The 23,770-nt window shown below is 39.5% G+C and overlaps 1 protein-coding gene across 1 annotated transcript in view; it reads right to left on the bottom strand.

Annotated features, from left to right (window-relative positions):
- The window catches only part of LOC138631770 (catenin delta-2-like), a gene marked incomplete at its 3' end in the record, with an annotated part of 78,148 nt that overhangs the window by 41,329 nt on the left and 13,049 nt on the right, over window positions 1-23,770 (bottom strand). Inside the window, exon 2 of the mRNA XM_069716932.1 lies at window positions 2,008-2,135. Within this exon, the coding sequence (XP_069573033.1) occupies window positions 2,008-2,133 (126 nt within the window). The remainder of the gene's footprint in view (window positions 1-2,007; window positions 2,136-23,770) is intronic.

Raw genomic sequence — 23,770 nt, 5'->3', positions numbered from 1 at the left:
ATTTAAGATGTGCTGATATAAGGGCATATTAAACCATCACATAATCCAACACTTTGGCATTGTCCACAACATGAGTTATTATGTGCAAACATTATTGTGTGTCCTGCGTGGAAATGTATTATTCATGAAATATCATGATGGTGTGCAAATAGACACGCTGAAGTAAGGTGCATCACAAACATACACTTTGAAGGTACAGAATTTAATCTCCCACACAAGTACAGTATTGTAAACAGTATGGTATTCTATTATTCCTACCCATTACCTTGCATCGGTGTACTACTAAAGGTTTGGATCAGTAAAGCTGAATGGATCTGACAAAACCAGGCATGCTTTGATGAATCAGCACTGAGAGCATAGAGACATTTTCTGATAGGAGAAAATGCAACCCAGCAGTCACAGCAGCACTGCCATCCTTTGTGCTGCTATGTAGGCTCATTAGAGTTGCTGCAAGATAAAACTCCACGTTTCCTGTTGCCCTCTCATGAGTGAACAATTAATTTTTAAGTTTCAAAACATTTCTTCCTCGGGGTAGGAGTGTTGCATGCAGGAGAAAATACAGATACAACAATGGCTACATGTCTGTAATGTATTCCTATTTGGGCAACTTCAACTGCATTTCCTCCCAACAGGGGGGGGGGGGGGCCTGCAGGTTCAACTCTGGTCTGGAGCAGGAATCTGACTAAACACTGCATGCTTTAGTGATACAGTATTGTGAGAGCACTGAGAGTCCCTCTGGTCTAAAAAAAAAAACCACACAAATGAATGCCATTTGCAAGGGGGAAAAATGCTTAAATTGCCATCAGCACTTGTCCTTCACTCAGTAAGGGTAAATGGAATAGTGTGGTATTAAATTAAAGGGGAGCTTCAGAGTCATTGTAGATTAGCAAAATGATAAATCTATGGTGTATTAAGCTTGTTGATGAGCTAAATCCAAATGAAACAACATTCCATTACACAACAGAACGAGTCCATAGCTAAACATAAATGCAATTATTGTGAACTTGAGCTTTTTTGTTTTTTTCTCTCTTCAGAAGGACTTGGGAAATGTCTCTTCATTGTGAAAGCCACGACTGTGCATATGTTTGTGAGCGGTTGCTCTATATTTCAATGGCATATTAAATAAACAAACAGAAAGGTCTCCAGCTTAATTCGTGCAGGCTTACAGAACATACACACATGCCCTGATGTAATCAAATCGGTTGAATGTCGCTTTTCTCTACAAAACTCCCACTTCAACACATAGAACTGTATTACACAAAAAAAAACAATACAGCCACTTTCCCTCCTATCCTCTGCTTTGTCTGTTTCTTCTGTGTTTGTTTTCTCTCACCACTCCCCAATCTAACATGTTTTCTCAGGAAGGAAGATATTATTGTCCTGCACCTTTCTCCCTCACATGAAGCCATGGTGACTACCATCCTCCTGTTTGCTTCATCTTCACTCAACCCTCTATATTCCACTTTCTTATCTCTTCCTACTAACCACTAACCAGGCAACATCATGGCCTGTCCTCTCGCTGCACTGCCGTTACCTTCCAACACTCCCACCAAGTAACTGCCTTGATTTTAATTACTTTTTTTTTTTAATTATGGCCTTATTGGCATCAGCTCTCACCGTGTATCTCCATCATTTCCATCCTTTCACATCTCCTTTGCATCAATCAACCTTTGGTTTCATTTAAACGCTTCAAAGCAGTAGACCTTTTTTTCTCTGAATAACAGCGACAACCCGCTGACCTGCCTCATAGCAAGCTGCTCATTGGCATTGACACAAAAGAAGAGTGAGATAACAAAACCAAAGTTCTAATTTCTTTTAAATTAGTTCTTCTCAAAGTTAAACACAATGCAGGTTCTGCACATTTTTAACACACACACACACACACACACACACACACACACACACACACACACACACACACACACACACACACACACACACACACACACACACACACACACACACACACACACACACACACACACACACACACGGGACAGTTCGTACCTGCTCCTTGACAGAGGCAAGGATGGAGGAGGTTGTCTCGGTCTCAGATCTGTCTCCATTGGAGGCGGGCATCACAGGGGGAACCATGGCCCCCTTCTCCTCTGCAGGCTGCTCTGGCACAGGCATTGCTAATATGAACACACACACACACAGGAAAAAAACACGTCTGTTAAGATTTGTTAAAGGGAGGAGACCTCTTTCAATTTTTCTAATCAACTCCACTTTGATATAGAGAAACATAGAAGTAGAGATATAGGAATTATTCAGTGATAGCCTCGCTGTCATGAATTACCGAATACAAGTTCTGAAAGTAAATTTTAAATGAAGAATCTACAAAGTGACAGTCAAAATGTTGATGCAAATCGCAACATTTATCATAAATGTAGAAATAACTGGTAGAGCTGGGCAATTAATTCAATAAAATGTTTAAGCAATGTTAGGTCTTTTACCCATGGAACTCCCTGATTACCTGTTTATCTGGTTGATCATTTTAAAATGTCTACTTTGAAAATAGAGTTTGTACACAACTGTTCAAAAAAGAATCATTAATTGTTATGAGGGACAGCGCATGCCACATACTGCAACATACCACCCAACCTTTTCTGTCTGCCTCCGAAAAGCAAAAAGGCCACAAAATCCTGATTTTAGAAGTTAACTGTTATCAAGGTAAATATTACAGTCAATTGTCATATTGATTTTGGGTGATATCACAAAGCCCTAAAACCTGGTACCATTTACAAAACCTTCACCGTGACCTTGGAGTTACTTCAGGCTGAATCCCAGTGGTATGAAGTTTAATGATTGCACTGATCCTCAAAGTTTCCTGATTTGATGACCACTTTCTGTCCATTTAGAACATAATATATATTAGTTCTCCTCAACAGAAAATGCAATAAAGATGTGGTGTGCTGTTTTTTTATGCTATGGGAAATAGTGCTATTATACATAAACCTTGCTTTAACTACTTGATAACATGGTAAATACAGTCAGTTTTAACATTATAGAATTATCTGGCCTCATACAAACTTGAATTTTACTGAAAAGAGAGAGCGTTAGAGATGATAGTTAACATTAGGTGAAACTAATCTTTTATCATGCCAGACATGCAGTCAGTCAGTTGGTGGGCCCAATAACCCAGACGCTATAATACTGTGGATGCAGTGGGTGACTGTGGCTTGTGAAGGAAAACCAGAACATGGACTACAGACATAAATTAGTATGCAACATACACACACACACAAACATGTGTCGCCTGTGTCTCTTCCACTATGTTACTTCAGAGATCCTTGTACACTTATTAAAATGTGATGTCCCACTTATCACAATTTTAACTACTTATTGTTTTTCTGAATAGGTGATGGATATATTTAACTGACAGTTTATTTCAAAGAGATCTTTTTTCTCATGATTACTGACTTGGAAAAAAACCCAGCCTCAAAACATGTGGGTCCTCATCCCTGAAAGACCACGACACCAATTGAAACAAATTAACAGAAGTCCTGCAAGGAAAGATCTGCCTTTTCTTTGTGCAGCACTTCAGCATATACATGTGGCACAGATTAGTGGTCATGCAAAGGTCTGTCCAGCCATTGGCCACACTTCAAAACTGAAACAAAACGTCTGGTAATCAAATTTATCCCATTTCTAATTCGTTGAAATTATTTTAAATCATCAATAAAACATCTGTACCTCTTTCATGTCTAAGCCTAAAAGCACAGAGAGAAAGAAAGCGAGAGACAGAGGGGAGAAAGAGATAAAGAGTCAGAGAAATCAGGAAATTGGTTTGCAAGTTTTAGAGACCATGGGGACAGGATTTTGTCAATATAGAAGGCCCGACTTCAGTAAGAGACTAAATAATGAACTGACTGAGTGTAGGATTTGATCTTGGAGTCTCTTACTTTACAATTTACTGCTAGTCTCAGCCCTTCACTTTAAACGTTTGATGTGGCGATCTAAATCTATGCTGCTATCGCTTTGGTTAGAACCACACATTCTACATGCACACACTCGTGCAGGTACACTTTTGCAGTGTAGATTCTGTCAAAGATCTCATTAGTGTTTTAGTATTTTAAACAGGTTTTTCGAGAGCAAATATGTATTCATGGTAATGTCATTTAGAGAACTAATCAGACAGACACTGAGTGAGTGAGCCATTAGCGACAAGCAAGTCAGCCACTTTACACCAACAGTAAGTCAGTGAGGATCGAGACAGTCTGCAAATCAAACATCCAGTCAGTCGATCAGCCAGTCAGCTAGCCAGCAGACAGACAGCAGGCTAGACAGGGTGGTGTCGGTAAATAAAAGATGCTAGTGAGATGGCCTGCAGATGGTAATTTTCACTCTCACTGACAAACACCACTTCTGTGTCTGGCATCTCCCCCTCTGAGTAGAGATGAGTCACCATGAGTTTGGCTCCTGAGCAACCAGAACCCCAGAAAAGACCATATTACACGCTCTGGCTGACTGCCGCATTTCTCTTGAATGAGACTGCCAAATATTCAAGGCGGTGGGCAGAGGACCGACTCACCTCGCCGTCTTTGTGGACACCTGCAGTTGTTTTCAACAGTAAACACCTCTGGCATTGAAACGGAACCCTTTACTGCCACAACAGAATAACCCAACATAAACATGTGCACCAGCAGTAATTCGATATGAGGCTCTTTGGCAATAGTTTTGTGCTGTGCTGGTTTGGCGGTTGTTCCACAAACTATCCAGTTACGTCTGTAGCACTAAAACCTACTGCGTTTTGGAACAGGTACAATACTCCTCTCTCATGGCAGGAAAATCACAGGTTGTACTAATAACATTAATGATGGCTTCATTCCACTTAGCTGTGCCAGTAAGCTATGCCAATGTACCAGCCTGTGTAAGACCCAGCATTCACTGCCACACCAAAATGAAATACAGCTGTTATTAGTTACACCTGTTTCGTAAAGTAATAATGTCTGTACCCATCAGTTATGTGCTCTATGGTACTTTTAGCAAAAGTCTGACTAAATGTAAAGGAAAAACTGATATATTGCTTTTGCATTTACTGACAGAGCTGAACACTGCCTTATAGTATTAACTCGTCAGATAACCCCAATTATTCCACTGCTTTTTGACATAATATTCACAATACTCAGGAAACTGACAATTAAAAGCAAGTGTAATTACAGTAGGTAAGCAAAGACATGTCTGCGTGGCTTTCATAAGGCTTTAAGAATGAAGGAGGGGAAAAAAAAAACACCAAATGCAGCAGCAATATTATTTTTGAAACACTGCACACAATAATGCACATCATTGTGAACCATTTATTGTCTGAGGAAGCCAGATCATGTATAGAGTCGGCGCAAACTCTTTGTGATTAGTGTCCAGCAGGTGCTGTGTTCAGAAAATTGCAACGTTGCCTCACTGGATGTTGGATGCTGTAGAGGTAATCCCAATGGCAACACATTTACCATCAAATGTCACAACAGTACGCCACCCAGTATTCTTCCCAGGCTATTGTCAGCAGGCACAGTTGAGCTGTTATTGAATAGATGTGTTACATCCTGCAGGGTACAATGTAATGGGAACCTCAGCTTAGAGGTGGCTTTTGTAGCTCTGGGGACGCATTTAATTGCAGCACATTCTGGCTGATTTGAGGTGTGTGCGGTTTCCCATTGAACTGAGGAGGAATGATGGTCTGACATTTAATTTGGCTCAGCGCAAGATAAGACAAGAAAAGCTCAGACAAAGCCACCTGTTTTTGATAGCATGGTGGAGGACTCAGCCTTCAGTGGAGTTCCTTGAACAGCAACGTGCAAACAAACAAAAGAAAAACTCAAAATATAAATATAACAAACATCACATTTTAAAGTTTTACTGCTACTAATTTCTACACAGGTTTACAGTCTTCAAAACAGACAACTAGACTGTATATCCCATTCAGATAGACACAATAACACTGGTTATGAGGTGTGCAAGTATGACTTTATAACCAATAAACAAAGAGCCACACCTTACTTGTTGCAGTAAGGCTTCATAAGGTACAAAAAACATAAATCCTAGCAAATACTTAAATGACACACACTCACTCACAGTTTAAAAGTTTTAAGTATGGTTCCTCATTTATATTAAACTTGGCTATTTGGTGGTTTTTCACTTGCCATTTATTGTCTGCTCATAATTGGAAAAATAGTATTTCTGCTCCATACAAAGGTAAAATGTATCCATAGCGCACAAACAAAGAGGTTACTCACACCCTAAGTCAAGGGGATTTCACAGGATGAGCACCTCTGACCTACGCCCACACCTGTTTTTTTTTTCAACAGAACACATCTTACATGAACAATTACATGCTTACACAAACACACACTTACAAATTCATCATGCACACACCTTCCTCTTGAGGTTCAATGAAGTGCACTTTCACTTTACCTTATGGCCTATCAGCTGTCTGATTCCCTCATCCCATGGCTTTTGGTCTAAATGCACTGCCCTGCTACACTGTTGACCTTTTCATCTCTTTTTGTCTTCTTTTCAACCTTTTTTTCTCCCCTATTTTTCTTTTTAAAAGACAAATACTAATGTTGTGAGTATCTCCTTAAGAAAAGTTGTAACTAGTTGAAAATAAAGGATATATGTCTAGTTTTTAGAGAGGGTACCTCTCTTTTTTGTCATGCCGTTTGTACTGTGGTCTTCAAACAGTAAAATTAGGTTGAGACTTGGGCTTTTTAGGGAGCCATCAAATATTTGTGGCTCAAACTTCAAGCAGACTTTTTTAATTTTGGAGTAGCAATCTGCTTATTGCTATCATCAATACACAACAAAAAAATATGGACTATAAGAATGTCTTTATATTTTTGGTTTGGTTTCTTGTTCCATCCTCTCAACAGGTCCCAAGAATTTCATGACCAGGAAGCCATTGTCCCAAACATGTTTGAGCATGCTTCTCCCCTTCACAAGAAATTAGACTGTTGAAACATTTATGAGGCTTTAAAATGCAGCTCTACAGCTCTCATGTGATAGCTGTAGAAAAAGTAGGAGGTTCCTTGGGGAATGTGAAAGAGCTTGCATCTTCCTGTAGATCTACTGCATCCTCACATATTTATTTTCTGCCTTTATCACGGAAGACATTTTCATATGTCATAGTAGGAAAAGCAATAACAGAAATAACTGGGTAAAAGGATTTATAAAAGTAATACAAATATTAATGACTGATGAAATGAATGTTGTCTGATTTCTGTCTTGCTGCTTCAGTTACAGAGTAATGGTATTGTTTAAGCTGGCTCACTGTCAAATTGTTCAGGCTTATCTAAACAGACTGGAGCCCCTTGAAAATGTTACAAGTAACACCCTATTTTATTCTACTGTGACGAGTCTAAATGTCTACTGTGTAAAAGACTTACGTTAAAAAGGTCTTTTTATCTTCTCCAAACCAGATCGAGGGCATATATTGACCAACAGCATGCAAGTTAACTAAATCTGCTAATTCATAACTGTGCCATGTCAGTGACATCCAAACATGCAAATTCACACATCACTCACACCCCAGTTTAAAACAACTACAGAGCTCAAATATGTAATTTACACTAACTGTGTAGCGATGACGGCCGATATTGTCGTCTTGCAAGCCAGCTAATTTGTTGCTGAGCTTCATGTGCTTTCAAATAATTGATCCGTCAACGTCATAGACCTTCGTCACAGCCGCTTCTATTAGCAGGAAAATACCAAGTCGATATTTTTTTTCTCAAGTCTTTATGATGTCATTATTGTTGTGATGATGCTCACTTAAATTCACTCTCCCTGATTAGTGTGCTGAAGGTCAGTTTGAAAATGACGCCATGATTAAATAGACCTTATTAGTGGGCGTGCCAGGCTTGATTGACAAGCCAGCAGAGTCATTCACCTGTGAACTCAACTCGCATGAACGTTGTGTTGATTCGATTATAAAATAATGACTATCATTTTGTCTTCATTTGTAGGCTATAGTTTTGCTGTTAATTGGTTTGTTTTAATCAGTTTTCAGTTCACCATAATTATGACTTGCTCTTTGATTAATTTTAGGCTACCAACAGACCCTCAAAAAATCAGTCTCCAACCAGAAAAGAGGGCATCGACCATAAAGCCATTCTCTATAGGTTTCAATTTGGCTCCAATGTAAACCAGTTGATAATGTCATTGCTTGCAGTATCTATCTTTATACAAAGTTTATGGTAACATTAAAAACAATCCATTGAGGTCTTCCACTGATGTGAGCCAGCTCCAGGATCCCTGTATTGTAAATGGTCTGCACTTGTTTAGTGCTTTATCACCTCTGCTGTCTCAAAGCACTTTTACACTGTTTTGGTTCAAAAAAAAATTTTTTTAATTAAAAAAAAAATAATATTAAAAGCATACATTACAATTTTAAATTGAAATGTGTGCAATTCTTCCACCGTGCAATGATTGCATGACTTTGCTCCAGGCAAAATATAGCACTTTCAATACAACAGCATCACCCTACCAGTATAACTTCACTCTAAATGCCTATACATTTTGGATGTGAGAGTTAATACCTACTTTATTACTTTCTTAATGTTTTGTGTAACAATCAGTCTATACATTCCCTGTATTCATAGATATGTCCTATGCCTTTAAGAAAGTGATCACTTTTTGTATTGAGTTATTCGGGACAGTGATAGCAGAAAGAGACATTTTATGTTCAAGAATAAGCCAGGGTCAGTCTTTTCACTTCCAGGGTAACATGCCTTGTGGCTGCATTAAACTGTCAAACAAGGAGGACCTGCCACTTTCCTGTCTTTTGCAAAAGATTACTCCTGAGAGGCTGTCACCAAAATCTGATGTTTACCGCTGATGTTTTTGATAGCTCTTTCTTTTTTATGCTATCAAATGCAACTCTGTGTATGTGTGAGGCATGCCACTTAAACCAGTCATTGTGCAACAATGTCTTAAAGCAACAAATGTATGGGGTACCAGAAATGTAAGGTGCACTGTAGAGAGTTTAAGCCATGTTGGATATTATTTACCTGTGGCTCAGGTGCAATTTTGCAAAGAATAGAGAAAGATTTTCTTATAAATGACTTTTTTTTTGTGATCAAAATGTAAAATAAAGAAAAGCATCAATATTTCTTATAATGCTAGATACAAGTAGTGCTCCTGATACAGATTAGTCTGAGCACGTCACCTCTTGTACTATGATTACAGTGTACTTTAAAGTACTGGCTTTGGTCGTCTTATCATACAGCACTATGTACAGTATTTACCTATATGCACATAACAGCTGAATAACATTCAGCAGTCAGAATTTATGTTTCAGACATCAGTAAGTGAACAACAAAGCAACACTTCTGAACTGGAGCCCACCCGTTGGTGGTAACAGCGTTACGAAGAAAAACAAACACAAAGTCCTGCTGTGCACAGGATATAGTCTGTATTCCTTTGACATGCTTAAATTGGCCTTAGAGGTGCTAATAGACTGTGTCACATTTCAAAGACAAATGTTCCTAAAACGGTTCAGTGTAATGTAGCTATTCCCGCATATTAGGCCCCATTTCTGATGACGCAAAGCTACTCTCTGAAAATTAGGGTTTCTCAAGGGAAGTCTCTTGACCCTGCAAGCATTCAAGGATTCAAAGAAAGACATACAGTACAAAGTTGAGGTCACACACACACACATACATACACACCCAAAGGCACACTGCTGTTAATGACGGATTGCTCTGGGTCTAAGTGCAGCCTGCTGCTCTGAACCAAGCATGCTGTTAAAAATGTACTTATGTCAATCTGTTCATTAAATTGTAACCAAAACTTGATGGCTGTCAGAGCTGCAGTGCCATATGAAATGTTTTCTCAGATTTAATGCTTTCCTGTTTTTAATAGTCAGAATGAGGAACATGTAAATTAGACTTGACAGAAACTGTCTGACTTTGGGAGTTTTTAATATATTGTAACTCATTAGCTGTGTGCACCTTGCCAGCATCCTCAAGCGCTCAAATAATAATCATCCCCAACATATGGCTAATAATGTTAATGTCATCAGAATGAGACAAAGCTTGGAAAATGAAGAAATAATAATTATAATTTCCATACTCAATTTCCCCAGCCAATCACTCCCGATTTCCAAAGGCTGCTTTGCCTTTCAAGAATCATCCCCAAAGTCTAGCACGTATGAATGTCTTGGATGATTGATAGCTCTAATTTACCTCCATGTAATGTCTAATATAAAACTCAAAATAATGCATAATTCAGTTTGCCGTGCTGAGAGATGGGAAGGGTTCACAGTACATGCAACAAGACCAGTGCACACACACAAAAATACGCAGCACATCCAAACTCAATGCATAAACATGCATTTTTACATTTTAAATATGCAGACACACCTACTTCTAAAAATAGGGACCATATTCTCTTGAGAAAAAATGTATGAACTGAAAAGATGCACATTACAAAACAACAGGTAAAATCAGTTAGCTGTAACACCTTGTACTTCATAATCTTATAAGCCATGTTCATCAATTGCAAATTTAATGTTAGTAGTATAGGCTACATATGTTAGTGTTGTGTTTTTGTCATATTTTATAATAAATTCTCGGGGTCATCCTGTTCATGTGGTCAAAGTTCCAAGATTTTACAGAACAGGTCTTGAAAGTAAATTTTTACGCATGTGAATTCTCCCTTCCCCTTTGGTCCTCAAAGATAGTATGCCTTATAAGTACCTTCACTTTTTAGATTTCAGATGGCGATCCAACTCCATTCTGACAATCTCAATGTTAAAACCTCAACAGATTCAACATTATTGAAATGCAGGGTGTCACGTTTGCCTCTGTGGGTTTTTATTTTCCAAATTAAGATGAGAAAAATATTACAGTGATCAAAAACACCCTAGCATGTAAATTGTGTTGTTGCATGATGCCTTTTTAATAATAGGACAGCTTTCAAAAATTCAGTGGAGGACAATATACGAGTGAGTTTTAAAGAGGTAAGATCGTACAAACACTTGCTACTGTGCACCTCCTTCTAGGGGTGCTTCATTCAGTCTCTCCTCATTGATATAAATTGGGTGAGCAAATTATTAGAAACAACACTGAAATGATTCCATTTTACCATCATGCGGGTTTATTACAAAGCTTTTGTACAATCTGGCAAACTGAGTGTATATTCCCCTGGCTATAGCTTTCCATACCAAGTATTACGAAAGATTGTCTTTATAGACACATTCAAAAATCACATTAGACTTAATAACCACTCACTATGTGAATCATTAATATGTCAATTAATGTACAAGCATGTGTGAAAATTTGACCAAATCTACAAACTGCAGCAAATTTATCTGTATATTTTTTTCGTTTTGTTTTTTGCTTTTGTAGTCCAAGAGTCCTGATGCTTATAAATGTGCTAAAAGGAATAAAAGTGAGTGTCTGTATGCACATTTTAAAAAAAGTGTATTGGGTGTTTGTCAAAGGCATATTCCTTCCAGAGGAGTGAATAAGCTGAGATAACCCTCAAAGAGGCGATATCAGACCACACGGTGAGACTGAGGTGGGTGTGGCTCATGGCTCTAGTAACCTCAGTGATTCAGGAGGCTGGTCACAGACAACTGGGATCTGATGCCTGAGGCCTGTTTTGCTTGTTTTCAAAAGCCCAAGTGCAAGCAGTCAACAGAGACAGCAGCATTGATTACTTCAATCAATATCCCCAGCTATTGCTACTGTAGCATTTCTATGATATGCATTATTCTATTACTCCAAGTTCACCAATTATTTTGAAGCCCTTTATAGCGAGCATTAATATGTAATTGATATCTCTTAAAGGAGAAAAATATATAAATATATTTTTCCGTTTTTGTTGTTGTAGCCTGAAGCGCTAAACATTCACACACACACACACACACATATATATATATATGCACACAGCTCAGTCAGGCAGCTGGGAAGCAGCGAGATGGTTGACCTAGATTGGGTGCTGGGTTTGAAGACATGCAGGAGAAACCATCTGAATACAAAGTCAGAAATCTCTAGACCAACAGTCAGGGAAACAAGAGTAGAAATCTTTCCAACTTTTGCACTGCAACTGAATATGGAAAACTCTAAAGTTTGTTTTCTCTTTATTTTGACTTTGGGGTGGCAGGAAGGAGAGTGGGATAGGAAAACTGAGATGGGAAAGTGAAATTTCAACAACTTCTGAATGGCATTTGTGGGTTATTTATTGGACAAGCACAACACAAACCCTCAGAGGAAAGAGATTAACTTGCAAGTTTGCTCATTTGATAAGTTGAATCTTGAAAGTGCTGCTGTTTAACTAGGTTGTTTTGAAGCATGTAATTCCTCATGAATGCAAAATGCCTCATCTCGCTCAAGCTTCATCACACTGGAACAAATACAATCAGAGACATTATATTTGACTCACAAATGCTGACGTGAAATTATGGCACCCTTATTAGTCTTCTGCCAATGACCTTGACTTAAAAATGATTCAAACACTGATGATTGGATTATAAATTTAACATTCAAAAAGACAAAGCAAAACACGGGCAATGAAAAAAAAAGAAAAAGAAAAGGGGGATATGACTTTTGGTGATTACAAATGCAATCTTGATGAGGTTTTATAAGCAGATTTAATCACCTTTACTGACAGACTTATATATACAGTGGATCATTAACATGTCTGAAATAATACCGTTGCCTCCCAAAGCCAGAGCTGTCAGCAGGAAGGCAGGGTGCCACCTCTGAAACCAACGATGTGAAACACACAGGAAGTTACAGGAACTCTCCTCACAGCAACAAAGATGGAAGACTATGAGAAAATCGTGGAGTATATGGGCAAGAGAGGCTAAGAGGATGAAAACTGTAGGAAAAAACAGGGTTTAGACAAGGGGGGCAGAAGATGAGAGCGAAGCACTTAGACAAAGGAGAAAGTAGTGGAGAAGGTGGGAAGAAAATCTCCCTTCTGTCTCACACCTCCCTCTGATTTCCTTCTCACCTGTCAGAACAATGTGCACCTGTTAATCTCCTTTTAATCGGCACACTGCCAACTGCACACACGGGATATCTCAACGATCTTCAAGCAGAAGGTGAAAAGCTGTAACATCATTGTGTTTGTGACAATAAGCAACATGTATATATTTTTTTTAAAAGTCAGTGATATATTGTTGATTTGGTGCTTAAACATGCTACACATACATGGTAATACTGTGCCTAGGTTTTCAACCATTTGTACTTGTCACACTTATGTGACTGGATGATCCGTGGGACATGGCTCAGTGGTGATGTACATTGCTCCTGGATTAGTTCCAAGTCCTGCCATCAGCCAGGATCATTTGTCTCAACATCAGTGACTTACTCAGACATTACTGTCGTCCATTCTGTCATTCCTTTTTATGTCTCACTTTTGAAATATCTATTCCTTCCCCTTTTCCTCTTAAACATAAATTCATCCACTTTTGCATAGACAGCCTCCATCCACACACATGAAAGACATTTCTATTTAATTACCCTCACTGTAGTAAAGTAATGACATCCTGGATTCCTAGTCCACTCATTCTTTGACTTACATATTTGGGATCGGTGTGTACTGTATGTAGAACTTCCCCGCTGTTTATTACATGTGCCTAACAGTACAGGAATTTCAGCATTTGCAGTGACATATAGGATGAACAAGAACCTATTTCATATGGTAAGAATGGCCAATGCATTCCCTACAGCTTGCAGATGCATGCCTGTAATGATGTGCGATATCCCCAAATCAATTTATAGCAATGCAAATATACGGTCTGTCTTGTAAGAAAGATAGGGATAAAGGCTAACAGCTAACAGCTGCCTGAGGGAAGGCTACTCATGGCTCCCCATGTTTCTTCACAATTACTGAAAGCTTCCTTTAAGTCTCAGAGGCATTGTCCTTGACTTACAATCCAGTAAGGGAACACAAAGTCATATGCATTTCATTATGTTTGCAAACCTTCACACCTTTTTCAGGGAATAGAGTCTGCTATAACTACCTTTAATGGACTGGCTTTGTGAAATTTTAGAAAACAGAATAATGTGTGGTTTTCATTTAGCCCCTCGGGTGGGACAGCTTTTCTACAATTATATTTTAATGCCTCTATATTTCAGAGTACAAGTTTTCCCTATGTCAGCATATTGCATTTAAGTCCTGTTAAGGATGTTAACAAGCCATAGAGAACACAGCCAGCACAACCCTGTTGGACTTTGTTCTGTTATATCCTAATTAGACAGAGGCTATGGTGACACTGAACAGCTTCTTTTTTTTTTTTTAAATGTCTTTCTTTTTATTTCCAGTGCAACAATCAACCCTTTTATGATTCTCTTTATGGTGCAGATACACATGAGATAACAACTTTTAACAAGTCATGCGATGGGGCCTTTGTCTTCTTTTTAGGCCCTGGGTCCGGCACCGTCCAGCTGGCCTTGCCGGGGAAATGAAGCATCATTAACCGTTTACCCAAAAGCAAAGCCAAATGTGGTCGGTTCAGGCTGAGGCCACCTCGAGCAGTTCAAAAACCTCCATTAATGTAATTGAAAGGAGAGTCCCGCTTTACTGCTGTGGGCAACTAGTCCAAAACGAACCTTGGTAATTCTGCTATTTGGAAAAGTGATTGACATTAATAATGAGTAGGCTTTGGCCGGCTCGTTGAGACCCTGTTGAGGAAATCAGGCTGGTGGTAGCCAATACTGAACATAAAAGCTCCAACTATAAGTGCTTTTACAAGCTATTTGCTACAAAGGCACGTCCTGGAGCTGTCCATGGTGCTGAAAAGCACCACTACCCCAGAGTTTCTCTTCCTATGCTCATGAAATGGAGCTAATCAGAGCTGAGTCTCTCAGATCAGAATTTAATCTTTGATATAGTAGATAAACAATGTACATCAATATTATACAAAGCTGAAGGTTATTCATGATCTGTTAACTAAGTGGAGGGAATCTGTCCTCCGTCATTTTTGTTTCCACTATTTCCCTTCCAATACAATTAAGTTAAAAGAACACCATTTAAAAATTCAATCTATATTGACCTACATTTCTTGCTGTAGTACATTCAAACACATCATATAAGCAGAAAAGCCACTGAAATGCTTGACATTGATGGAAAATATCAGCATGCATCCCTCTTACCATCATCGCTCACCCATGTCTTCACAATTATCCTTCGAGCCAGTGACTTTTTAAGAACACAAACCTGCTAATGCTGAAGATGACATGCGTTCCCAGCACCTCTAAAAGGTACAGGGATGGCATGACTGAATTGAAAGAAATGCCTACTAAAAGCAGCACAACACTCTTAAACCCTCGGAGACACAGAGAGGAACAGAGAGAGCGTGTGGGACAGGGAAGAAGACATTATACAGACAGAGAGCAATGAGGCTATGGTGGGTTCAGTTGATAACCTTGACCACGACTGTCATCATGCGCTGTCTTCTATGTGAAGATATGATTGGCATTCAAAGAGGATAGGAGCCAACATTTACCTGAGTGTTATCTCTAAGAGAGCACGCCTGAGTCGGCCTGTGATGTAATGAAACAGTGCATTCCTCTGTGACAAGACCAAAAGGGAAAATGAGATATAGCACCAAAGAAAAATGGGTGGTCATTTCATATCGGACTATTTTTTTTTTTTTGTACTTATTAGTTTTGGCGTGAACATGAGAATGTTCAGATACAAGCAGGAATTGTGACACAAATAATAATAATAAAAATTTTAAAAAAAGTCAAAAGACCTGCCCTTCTTTCAAGAGCTTCCAGTTGTTGTTTTTTGCTCTTGTTTGCATTTCACTCTCCAATCTTCACTATGATGTCACTCCCCCACCTCCACCCCCACCACCATTCCTTATGAAATAAGTAGGGCAGCCACTTGGAGAGTGGGAGATCAAAACTGACAGGTCAAACTTCCAAACGAGCTGGATAGACAGAGAGAAAAGAGGAGAAATAGAAACACGAAAAGAAGCAGGACAAGAACAGACAGAGATGGAAGAAGGAATGAAAGGAACCATAGAAAAAAGAGAGTGAGGAGGATGGGATACTTCACAGATACCCCGCTGCATTCTGATAATCATGTGAGCTTCTGTGAGTTTCAAACACTATTTGTTTGCACGTACACACACAAAAATGCACATGGTGAATTTAAATTGGTTACATAACGAGTTGTTTTAAAAACCAAAAATAGATACAGTGCATACAGTATAAGTACACTGTCACACTAGTTTGAATTCAGCAACCAGAAAACCTGGGTGGGAAAATAAATTCACCCTTAAACAGATCACTATGGTCACTAGTGACTGCGTAAACAAGATGTTTTCATGAAAAAAATAGGAAATTGCATTCCATTTTATGAAATAAAATGACTGCCAAGAGAAAATGTTTACAACATTTCAGGTTATTTATTACAACAATCAATTACAACATTTATTTGTTTCCAAGAAAGATATCACCAATGGTATTATGATATTAACTAATTAATTATAATATGCCAATAAACCCCTAATTTAAAGGCAAGCACACAGCACCTTTGGCTGTGACTCACAAGTTGCACATATTGCTCCTCCACTCCATCCACTGCAGCAGTTTCCCATTTATAATGTTACCACAGCTTACCACATTATAAAGTTTTATTATTCCCATCCACAGCAGAGGTTTCTGTTGGCTCCAGAGCTCACCGCAGAATGAAACCTATAAAGCCAGAGTAGTGCCTGTACTGCATGACAGGAGGAGCAGAACCCTGAGAATTTTTTTTTTATTATTATTATTTTTTAAAGGAGACTGTGGACATCTACACATCCCATCTCTCACAGCCTTGACATTTTATACAATTCGCATGAGGTGACAGTGCTTCTGAGCCCAGGTGCTGCCATCAACATTGTATGTTGTGACAAATACTCTGCTACACTTTAACTGCTTGTAAGTAAAGATCAGACTATATGACAGCACATTAGGAGCAAGTATGTGGCTTAATAAAATGTTTGTGTTATGCCAGTACCTTTGTAAACTGTCCAAAAAGATTAACTATCACCAGACCAGTTTAACTGAAAACAATGAGAAGCAGAAAGTCCTAAATAGACGGATGAGTACAGGGGAATTGATTGTCCTCACCTCATACAGTTTTCTGATTCTGCATGTTGTGGACACAAGTTTTCAAAATCATTCTAAAATAATACTTCTTTTTTTTTCTGGTATTTCCTGTGCAGGTCACAACTGCAAGTCATCACAACTGATTTGGCTGAGTGTTTTATTCCTGTTATAACCGAGTCTAATTACAGGTAACACTCTGGAGTGCAAGCAATTTATCAGTGTGCTTTGGAACCTTTTTTTTAAAATCCAAAACCTTATTACTTTTTGTGAAATAACCTATCAGCCATCAGTGAATAAAATGTCTACTTCAGTATTACTTCCCTGAATATAAAATCATTAATTCAAAATTGAGTTCTTCGTATTTAAGACAGTGAAAAGGAAAAGAACAATTCCTGTTTGACATGTTGTAAAGGGAATTTAAACATACTGGTGTGTGATGTATGCATGTGAAGAGACTACACGTATAGAAGACCTTTTTAGCTTTGCCGTTTACAAAGCACTTTATTTATTTTGCCATGTATTTTTTACACAAAAATGGCAACATTGTAAGGTGCTCGCCTGCCATCGGCAGTCACTTGGGGTTCAGTGTCTTGCCCGAGGACACTTTAGCATGTGGACAGAAAGAGCCGAGAATTGAACCACCATTGCAATTAGTAGGCAGCCAGCTCTACCATCCAAACCAAACCACCTCCGAAATGTACACGCGCACGCACGGAGGTAAAGACACACACGAAAGGCTTGGTGTTATTTTCATGCTCTTCCAGCTGCTCTGAGCTGAAAGTCTGCCTGTTGGTTGTGTTTGATCCCACTGAGATGCCGTACATCTGTCAGAGGCGGGGATATCCCACTGGGAAGCTGCTGCTTTAGTCCTCCCAGCATGATGTCATCCTCCCGCTCTCTCACCTCTCCCTCTTTTTCGCCTTCTCTCTCACTGTCGCTCCCATAAAATGTCTGTCCATTTACCAGCCCACATCACTCCTTTGCCTTCCCTCTCTTTCTTTCTTCCTCCCCTTCATGTTCTGTTGTCATGTGTTCTCTTTGGAGACAATCGTCTTCGGTGAAGAGAAGAGTGCCACTGCAAATACAGTATTTGAATGCCTGTTGTCGTTTTGTAATGTAAATTAACTGGCATCACACTTCTAATTTGGTTTGCAGCAATGGAAACAAAAATTTGTCTTGGCGCCACACCCAGAGTGTGTCCCATCATTACACGACACAAGAACAGGACCATGTATGTCTGACGTGAACGCGTGCGTGCGTATGCATATGCAGCATTCAAATGTGTGGGGCAGGTGTGTGCGTAAAAGAATTGTTGCTGTGCTGGCATTTCTGTTTTAATATTGTTGTCCTATTCTCCTCCTTATCAGCCAGTGAACACATTCCTCCATACCAATGCATGAGCAGTGTGTGCGCGAGTGTGAGTGCACACACTATGTTTTGCCATAATTGCGCCTGTTTGTTTGGCAACGCCTGAATAAGTGCGTAACATTATGTGCAAGGATGTGTGTGTGTGTGTGTGTGTGTGTGTGTGTGTGTGTGTGTGTGTGTGTGTGTGTGTGTGTGTGTGTGTGTGTGTGTGTGTGTGTGTGTGTGTGTGTGTGTGTGTGTGTGTGTGTGTGTGTGTGTGTGTGTGTGTGCGCGTGTCAGAAACGGTGAAATAGAGGGAGATAGGGAAAGGGAGGGAGAGAGGGAGAAGGATAAAGTCATTCAGTGCTCGCTCTCTCCAGGTCCAAAGCCCTTGGGTGGCACAGAAGAGTTTCACTGTGTTAATCTCTGTGTAATAACTGAATCACAGAGAAAACAATAGAGCTCTCTGTCCCTTTTCACAAGCCAAAAGGCCTTGGGGTAGCTGGTTAGTCTGTCTAGTTGTGTCAGTACAGAACGTGTGTGTGTGTGTGTGTGTGTGTGTGTGTGTGTGTGTGTGTGTGTGTGTGTGTGTGTGTGTGTGTGTGTGTGTGTGTGTGTGTGTGTGTGTGTGTGTGTGTGTGTGTGTGTGCGCGCACGCACGCATGCACGTGTATCCCTGAAAATTGAAAGCCAGACACTGCGAGCATGCTGTCTGATCTGAATAAAGTGAATGGGGTTAGGAGATGTTTCTGCTTGAATCCTGACTCATGCTTTCTGGAACAAGTTTCCACAAAAACAAAAGACACACACAAAAACACACACGGGCACAAACAATTCAACAATTCATTAAAAATCCAATGGAATGTGATGGAATACAAAATAGAGAGGTGGTCTGAGCATATTGTTCCCAATGTGACTTTCTCCAAGATGCTGTGTCAAGTCCAGCCCCTTGCTGTTATATCGTCACTCATTCAGAGCATTCATTCCGTCTCTTTCTTTTCCGCCATTCCTCAGAGGTGAGATCAGGCTCTTAGTATCAGCTGCTACTATAGGAGACATATGAGACGTCAGCGAGTTACCCTCCTGGCTTGACTGTGCCCTTTAACAGTATATATATATATATATATGTGTGCGTGTGCGTGTGTGTGTGTGTGTGTGTGTGTGTGTGCGTGCGTGCGCGTGCGTGCGTGATAGATGGCCAGAGACAGACAGAAAGAAAGATTGCTTGATTTGGACAGAGAGAGATGAATGTACTTTACCTAGAAGGCTATTCTACTGCTGGGTCTCCTGCCTGCATAAGAGAACCAAGCTGTCAAGGTTATGTGACGGTTGGTTCAGTCAAATACAAAGACTCTCATCAATTGTTTTTGTTAGAAGGACAGCCTCAGCAATTTAACATAAGGAGAGACAAAACATGCATTCCCGATATGATGGCTTCAAAACACTGCAGACGGTAAACACAATCCATCTTGTCGCATTTTGTGTACAATAGTTGCCAAGGAAACAAACAGATTAGAAGTAAAAAAAAGGAACTCGGGCTTCCAAATTTTTTTTAAAAGGTTAATAAGCTGAGTGATGGAAAGCAATAATATTTTTTGATTAACAATTCAAGACCTGAGCATGAAATAAGAAAATTCATTAACTTTAGTTGTTGCTATGGTTGCCGTTTTATACTTGCTGCCCTGCTGTATTGGACAAATAAATATGGTCATAAAGGAAAAAACAAAAAAGAACATTTTAATATCCAGAGGAAGGAATGAGCTGCCGCTACTTTAGATGCTTATCCGTCCAGCTGTTTCTCCAAAAAGAACATCAGTACTGATCATCCCAAATCAGTCAGTCTGTCACATAAACTCAAGTAGAGAAGCGGGGCCCAGATTGGCACTATCCTGCAATTGCTAAATACCTTTGCACTGAAACATACGAAGAAGAAACTTGTATTTGTTCTGTACTTTCTCCACTGCATTCACAAACACACTGCATTACACAGATGTACAACAGTGCACGGAACAAAGTACTGCCAGTCACAAAAGAAAAACCTTTCACAGTCATAAAGGTGGCAAAAAAAATCATCCACAGCAAAAATGTATTAGCATGGTGGATTTAACACAAAGGCTAATTTAATTTTAATGAAACCATCTCAACCGTGTCTACCTCATGTTCATTTATGCAGTGATAAATATCCAAGTGTTCACCTTGGCCCCGACTGCGATTGGCTGCATGGTGTTCATTAGGTTTGCTTAACATCAACTTCAACTGGACACCTATGAATCAATGCTTTTTCTAGATTTATATCAACAATCAAATTGATTTTATTATCTGCTTGGTCGTCCTATACGACATACATACAACAAACAACTATGAACACACTTCTGAGATATATTAATCTGATTAACTTTCTATACACTGGTAGCCTGCCACTTAATGAGATTATTGATTTTGCTTTGACAGCAGGGCAGCCTCAGAGATTTTAAGCATTCACAGGTCACCATGTTAAATTTTGAGGCTTCTATATATATGTAGAAATATATACAATAAACATCAGAATTTCAAACTCATATTCCCCCTCTAACAGGCCATAATCATCCCACTTTAATGAATGAATGAATGAATGAATGATCAATTATAATCTCGCTAGACCATATGTGATGAAATCTTGCCTGTGAGGGGATTCCTACACGTGCCTTTATCACATTAACATAAAGTACATACACCAACAAAAAAATATATATATATATATATAAAAATGTGAAAAATAGTTACCATTGGGAGACATTAGACTGAGATACAGTTCATACAAATATAAAAAAAGAGGAAAAAGGACGTTGTTTAGAAAAATACAAATGATTGTATTGTTCTAATGGCAGCATGCTCCGCAAATTCTACTCTAAAGCCACTTCACCACACCCACACTGCTGCTGCATACAGCATCTACAGCCATATTAGTCTATTATTTATCAAACAGAATCAGTACTTCTTCCTTACTTTTGATGTACACATCACAAAGTCTAATCACCTTCCTCAACTGGTTCATTATATTACTTCATCCTCCCAATGGGCGAGTGATATCTGCACCGTCATAGCAACCGTGCTAACGGTTACCATGGTTTCTCTACAACGGGTAGATACCACCATAGACTCTTGCTGGTAACCTGCTGACCCTCAGTTGGGCCCGAGGTGTACATGACAACGACAGAATACCACACAGTGGGTGTATGTTTTCTCAGCTGATTACATTGGGATACACTTACTCTTTGTACATGTGTGTGTGTGTGTGTGTGTGTGTGTGTGTGTGTGTGTGTGTGTGTGTGTGTGTGTGTGTGTGTGTGTGTGTGTGTGTGTGTGTGTGTGTGTGTGTGTGTGTGTGTGTGTGTGTGTGTGTGTGTGTGTGTGCGCGCGCGCGTGTTCACCTACAGCATGTATACATGAGCCAGCCAGATACAGGAGACATCTCCACTCAGCTCTGACCAGTCAGCCAGCGAAGAGTGTCCACTGCTGGGCAGGAGGCTGAGGGCAGCGAGCCTCCGCTGGAGAAGCTGGTGGAGACCGCTCTACTCTCTCTGGCCTCCTGCTGTCTTAGTGAATGTGCCATAATGGGAGAAAGAGTAACACTGCCTGACTAACCATGAGAAAATGGAAATTCAATTCGCCGCACAGTAGGACTGCAGAACATCCTACGCTATATACAAAACATGAAATTGTGTGTCTGCGTGTCTGTTGCTCATCTCTGTGTGGTCACACTTTATGTGCGATGCGTGTACATACCTGTGTCTCCTTCACAAAATTGACTTCACTGACCCATCAAAACCACACTGCATAGAGAGGGAAAAAAGGAACGGACTCCTTTTAAAACAGGGTTTGCTGCAATACTCTCCTGGTGGAAGACATGGAAATGATGTAACACTTTGAAACACTTGACGAGATCTAAAAACTTCCCCTCCTGGCTCCCCGGCTCCCCCCACGTCAGAGCAGTTTAAGGCTTGGCGTGCTGGCGGGCGAAGAGCCTCCAAAAGATCAAAGTCAGACACCGCACTGTGCCTTTGGTTTCATTAGACCTTGTGATCCCACATTATACAACAGTTCAAGAAACTTGTCACACATCAGTGAAGAAGGTTGAAATCAGTGTTCTATTTTCTTTAACCCCGACAGAATAAAAATTGTATCCATCATTTCTTATTATGAACAGATTTTTCGTATAAATACACACTATGTCAAAGACAAACGGGTCCAGGTGAACTCGGGGACAATATTACAACAGAAAAAAATACAAAAATAAAATAGTGTGTCTAATTTATGACACCAAATCCCTCCCAGCTCATCAGACACTTTGCTGTGACCTCTGACCTTCTCCAGTGGCAGTACAGTAAAATACTGGTAAAAGAATTTACTATTTAAGAGCTATCCCTGACCCGACATGGAATGGAATTCATAAATGGTAAATGCCATACAGTAAACATTTTTTTTTTTTTTTTTTTTTTTTAAATCCAAACTATTATTTAAATTAGACCTTTTGAATCTGGAATCACTAACATTGAGCATACAGTGAACCCTCGCTATAACGCGGTTCACTTTTCACGGTCTCGCTGCTTCACGGATTTGCATCGTGCATTGTGTTCTGCATTCTGATTGGCTAAACAGTCTCTCCGCTTCTTCTCTACCTGTTTGTCAATAACGTTGCGGTTTAATATGTACACGTACGTAAAACAGCTTGCCAAATTAAAAATAATCGATGGTGGCATGTCGGTTTATAAGAATCTTTTCGCCCAGAAGAAAAAAGAGCGACAACAACTACCGATAACTATGTTCTTCTCTCGAAAAACCACACCTGCACCGCCGGCTTTAGAAGAAAGAACCGCTGCAGAGCGGAGTCAGGATGCAGCGGCTCAGTCAGAAGAGCAGTGAAATACACGAGTCACTATTTGTCCGACTGTACTTTGTATTTGTTTTCATAATCATTTTTCATTTCCTCCCGTTCTAATCCAATGACTCGGGTCGCAGTGGGGCGGTGCTGATCTCAGCAATTTGAAGCCTTCAGTTCGTATTGATGATTCAAATTATTATTTTACAGTACAGTAGTTATTTGTAAAAAAAAACATTTATACAGTACTTTTATTTGTTAAACAAATGCTTGGGCTTGTAAAAAGGTTTTGTTCTTTGGTTTCAATGTATTATGGAGTATTTCATTGTATAATAATTGTAAAAAAAATAAAGGTTACTACTTCACGGATTTCACCTATCACGGTCTCTATTTGGAACGTAACCCCCGCGATAAACGAGGGTTCACTGTATACCAAGAGTAACAGAGCAGATAAGGTAGCCTGCCTGCAATAAATGTAATCTGCAGCTTTGCTTGCTGTGTCTGTGAAATCAATATC

Source organism: Brachyistius frenatus, unplaced genomic scaffold, assembly GCF_029030835.1.
Source record: "Brachyistius frenatus isolate BFR_SWC_R1_liver_20210118 unplaced genomic scaffold, ASM2903083v1 Contig_165, whole genome shotgun sequence".
Taxonomy (NCBI): domain Eukaryota; kingdom Metazoa; phylum Chordata; class Actinopteri; family Embiotocidae; genus Brachyistius; species Brachyistius frenatus.
The sequence above is the reverse complement of the archived record's forward strand: the minus strand, read 5'-3'. Positions and strand labels throughout refer to the sequence as shown.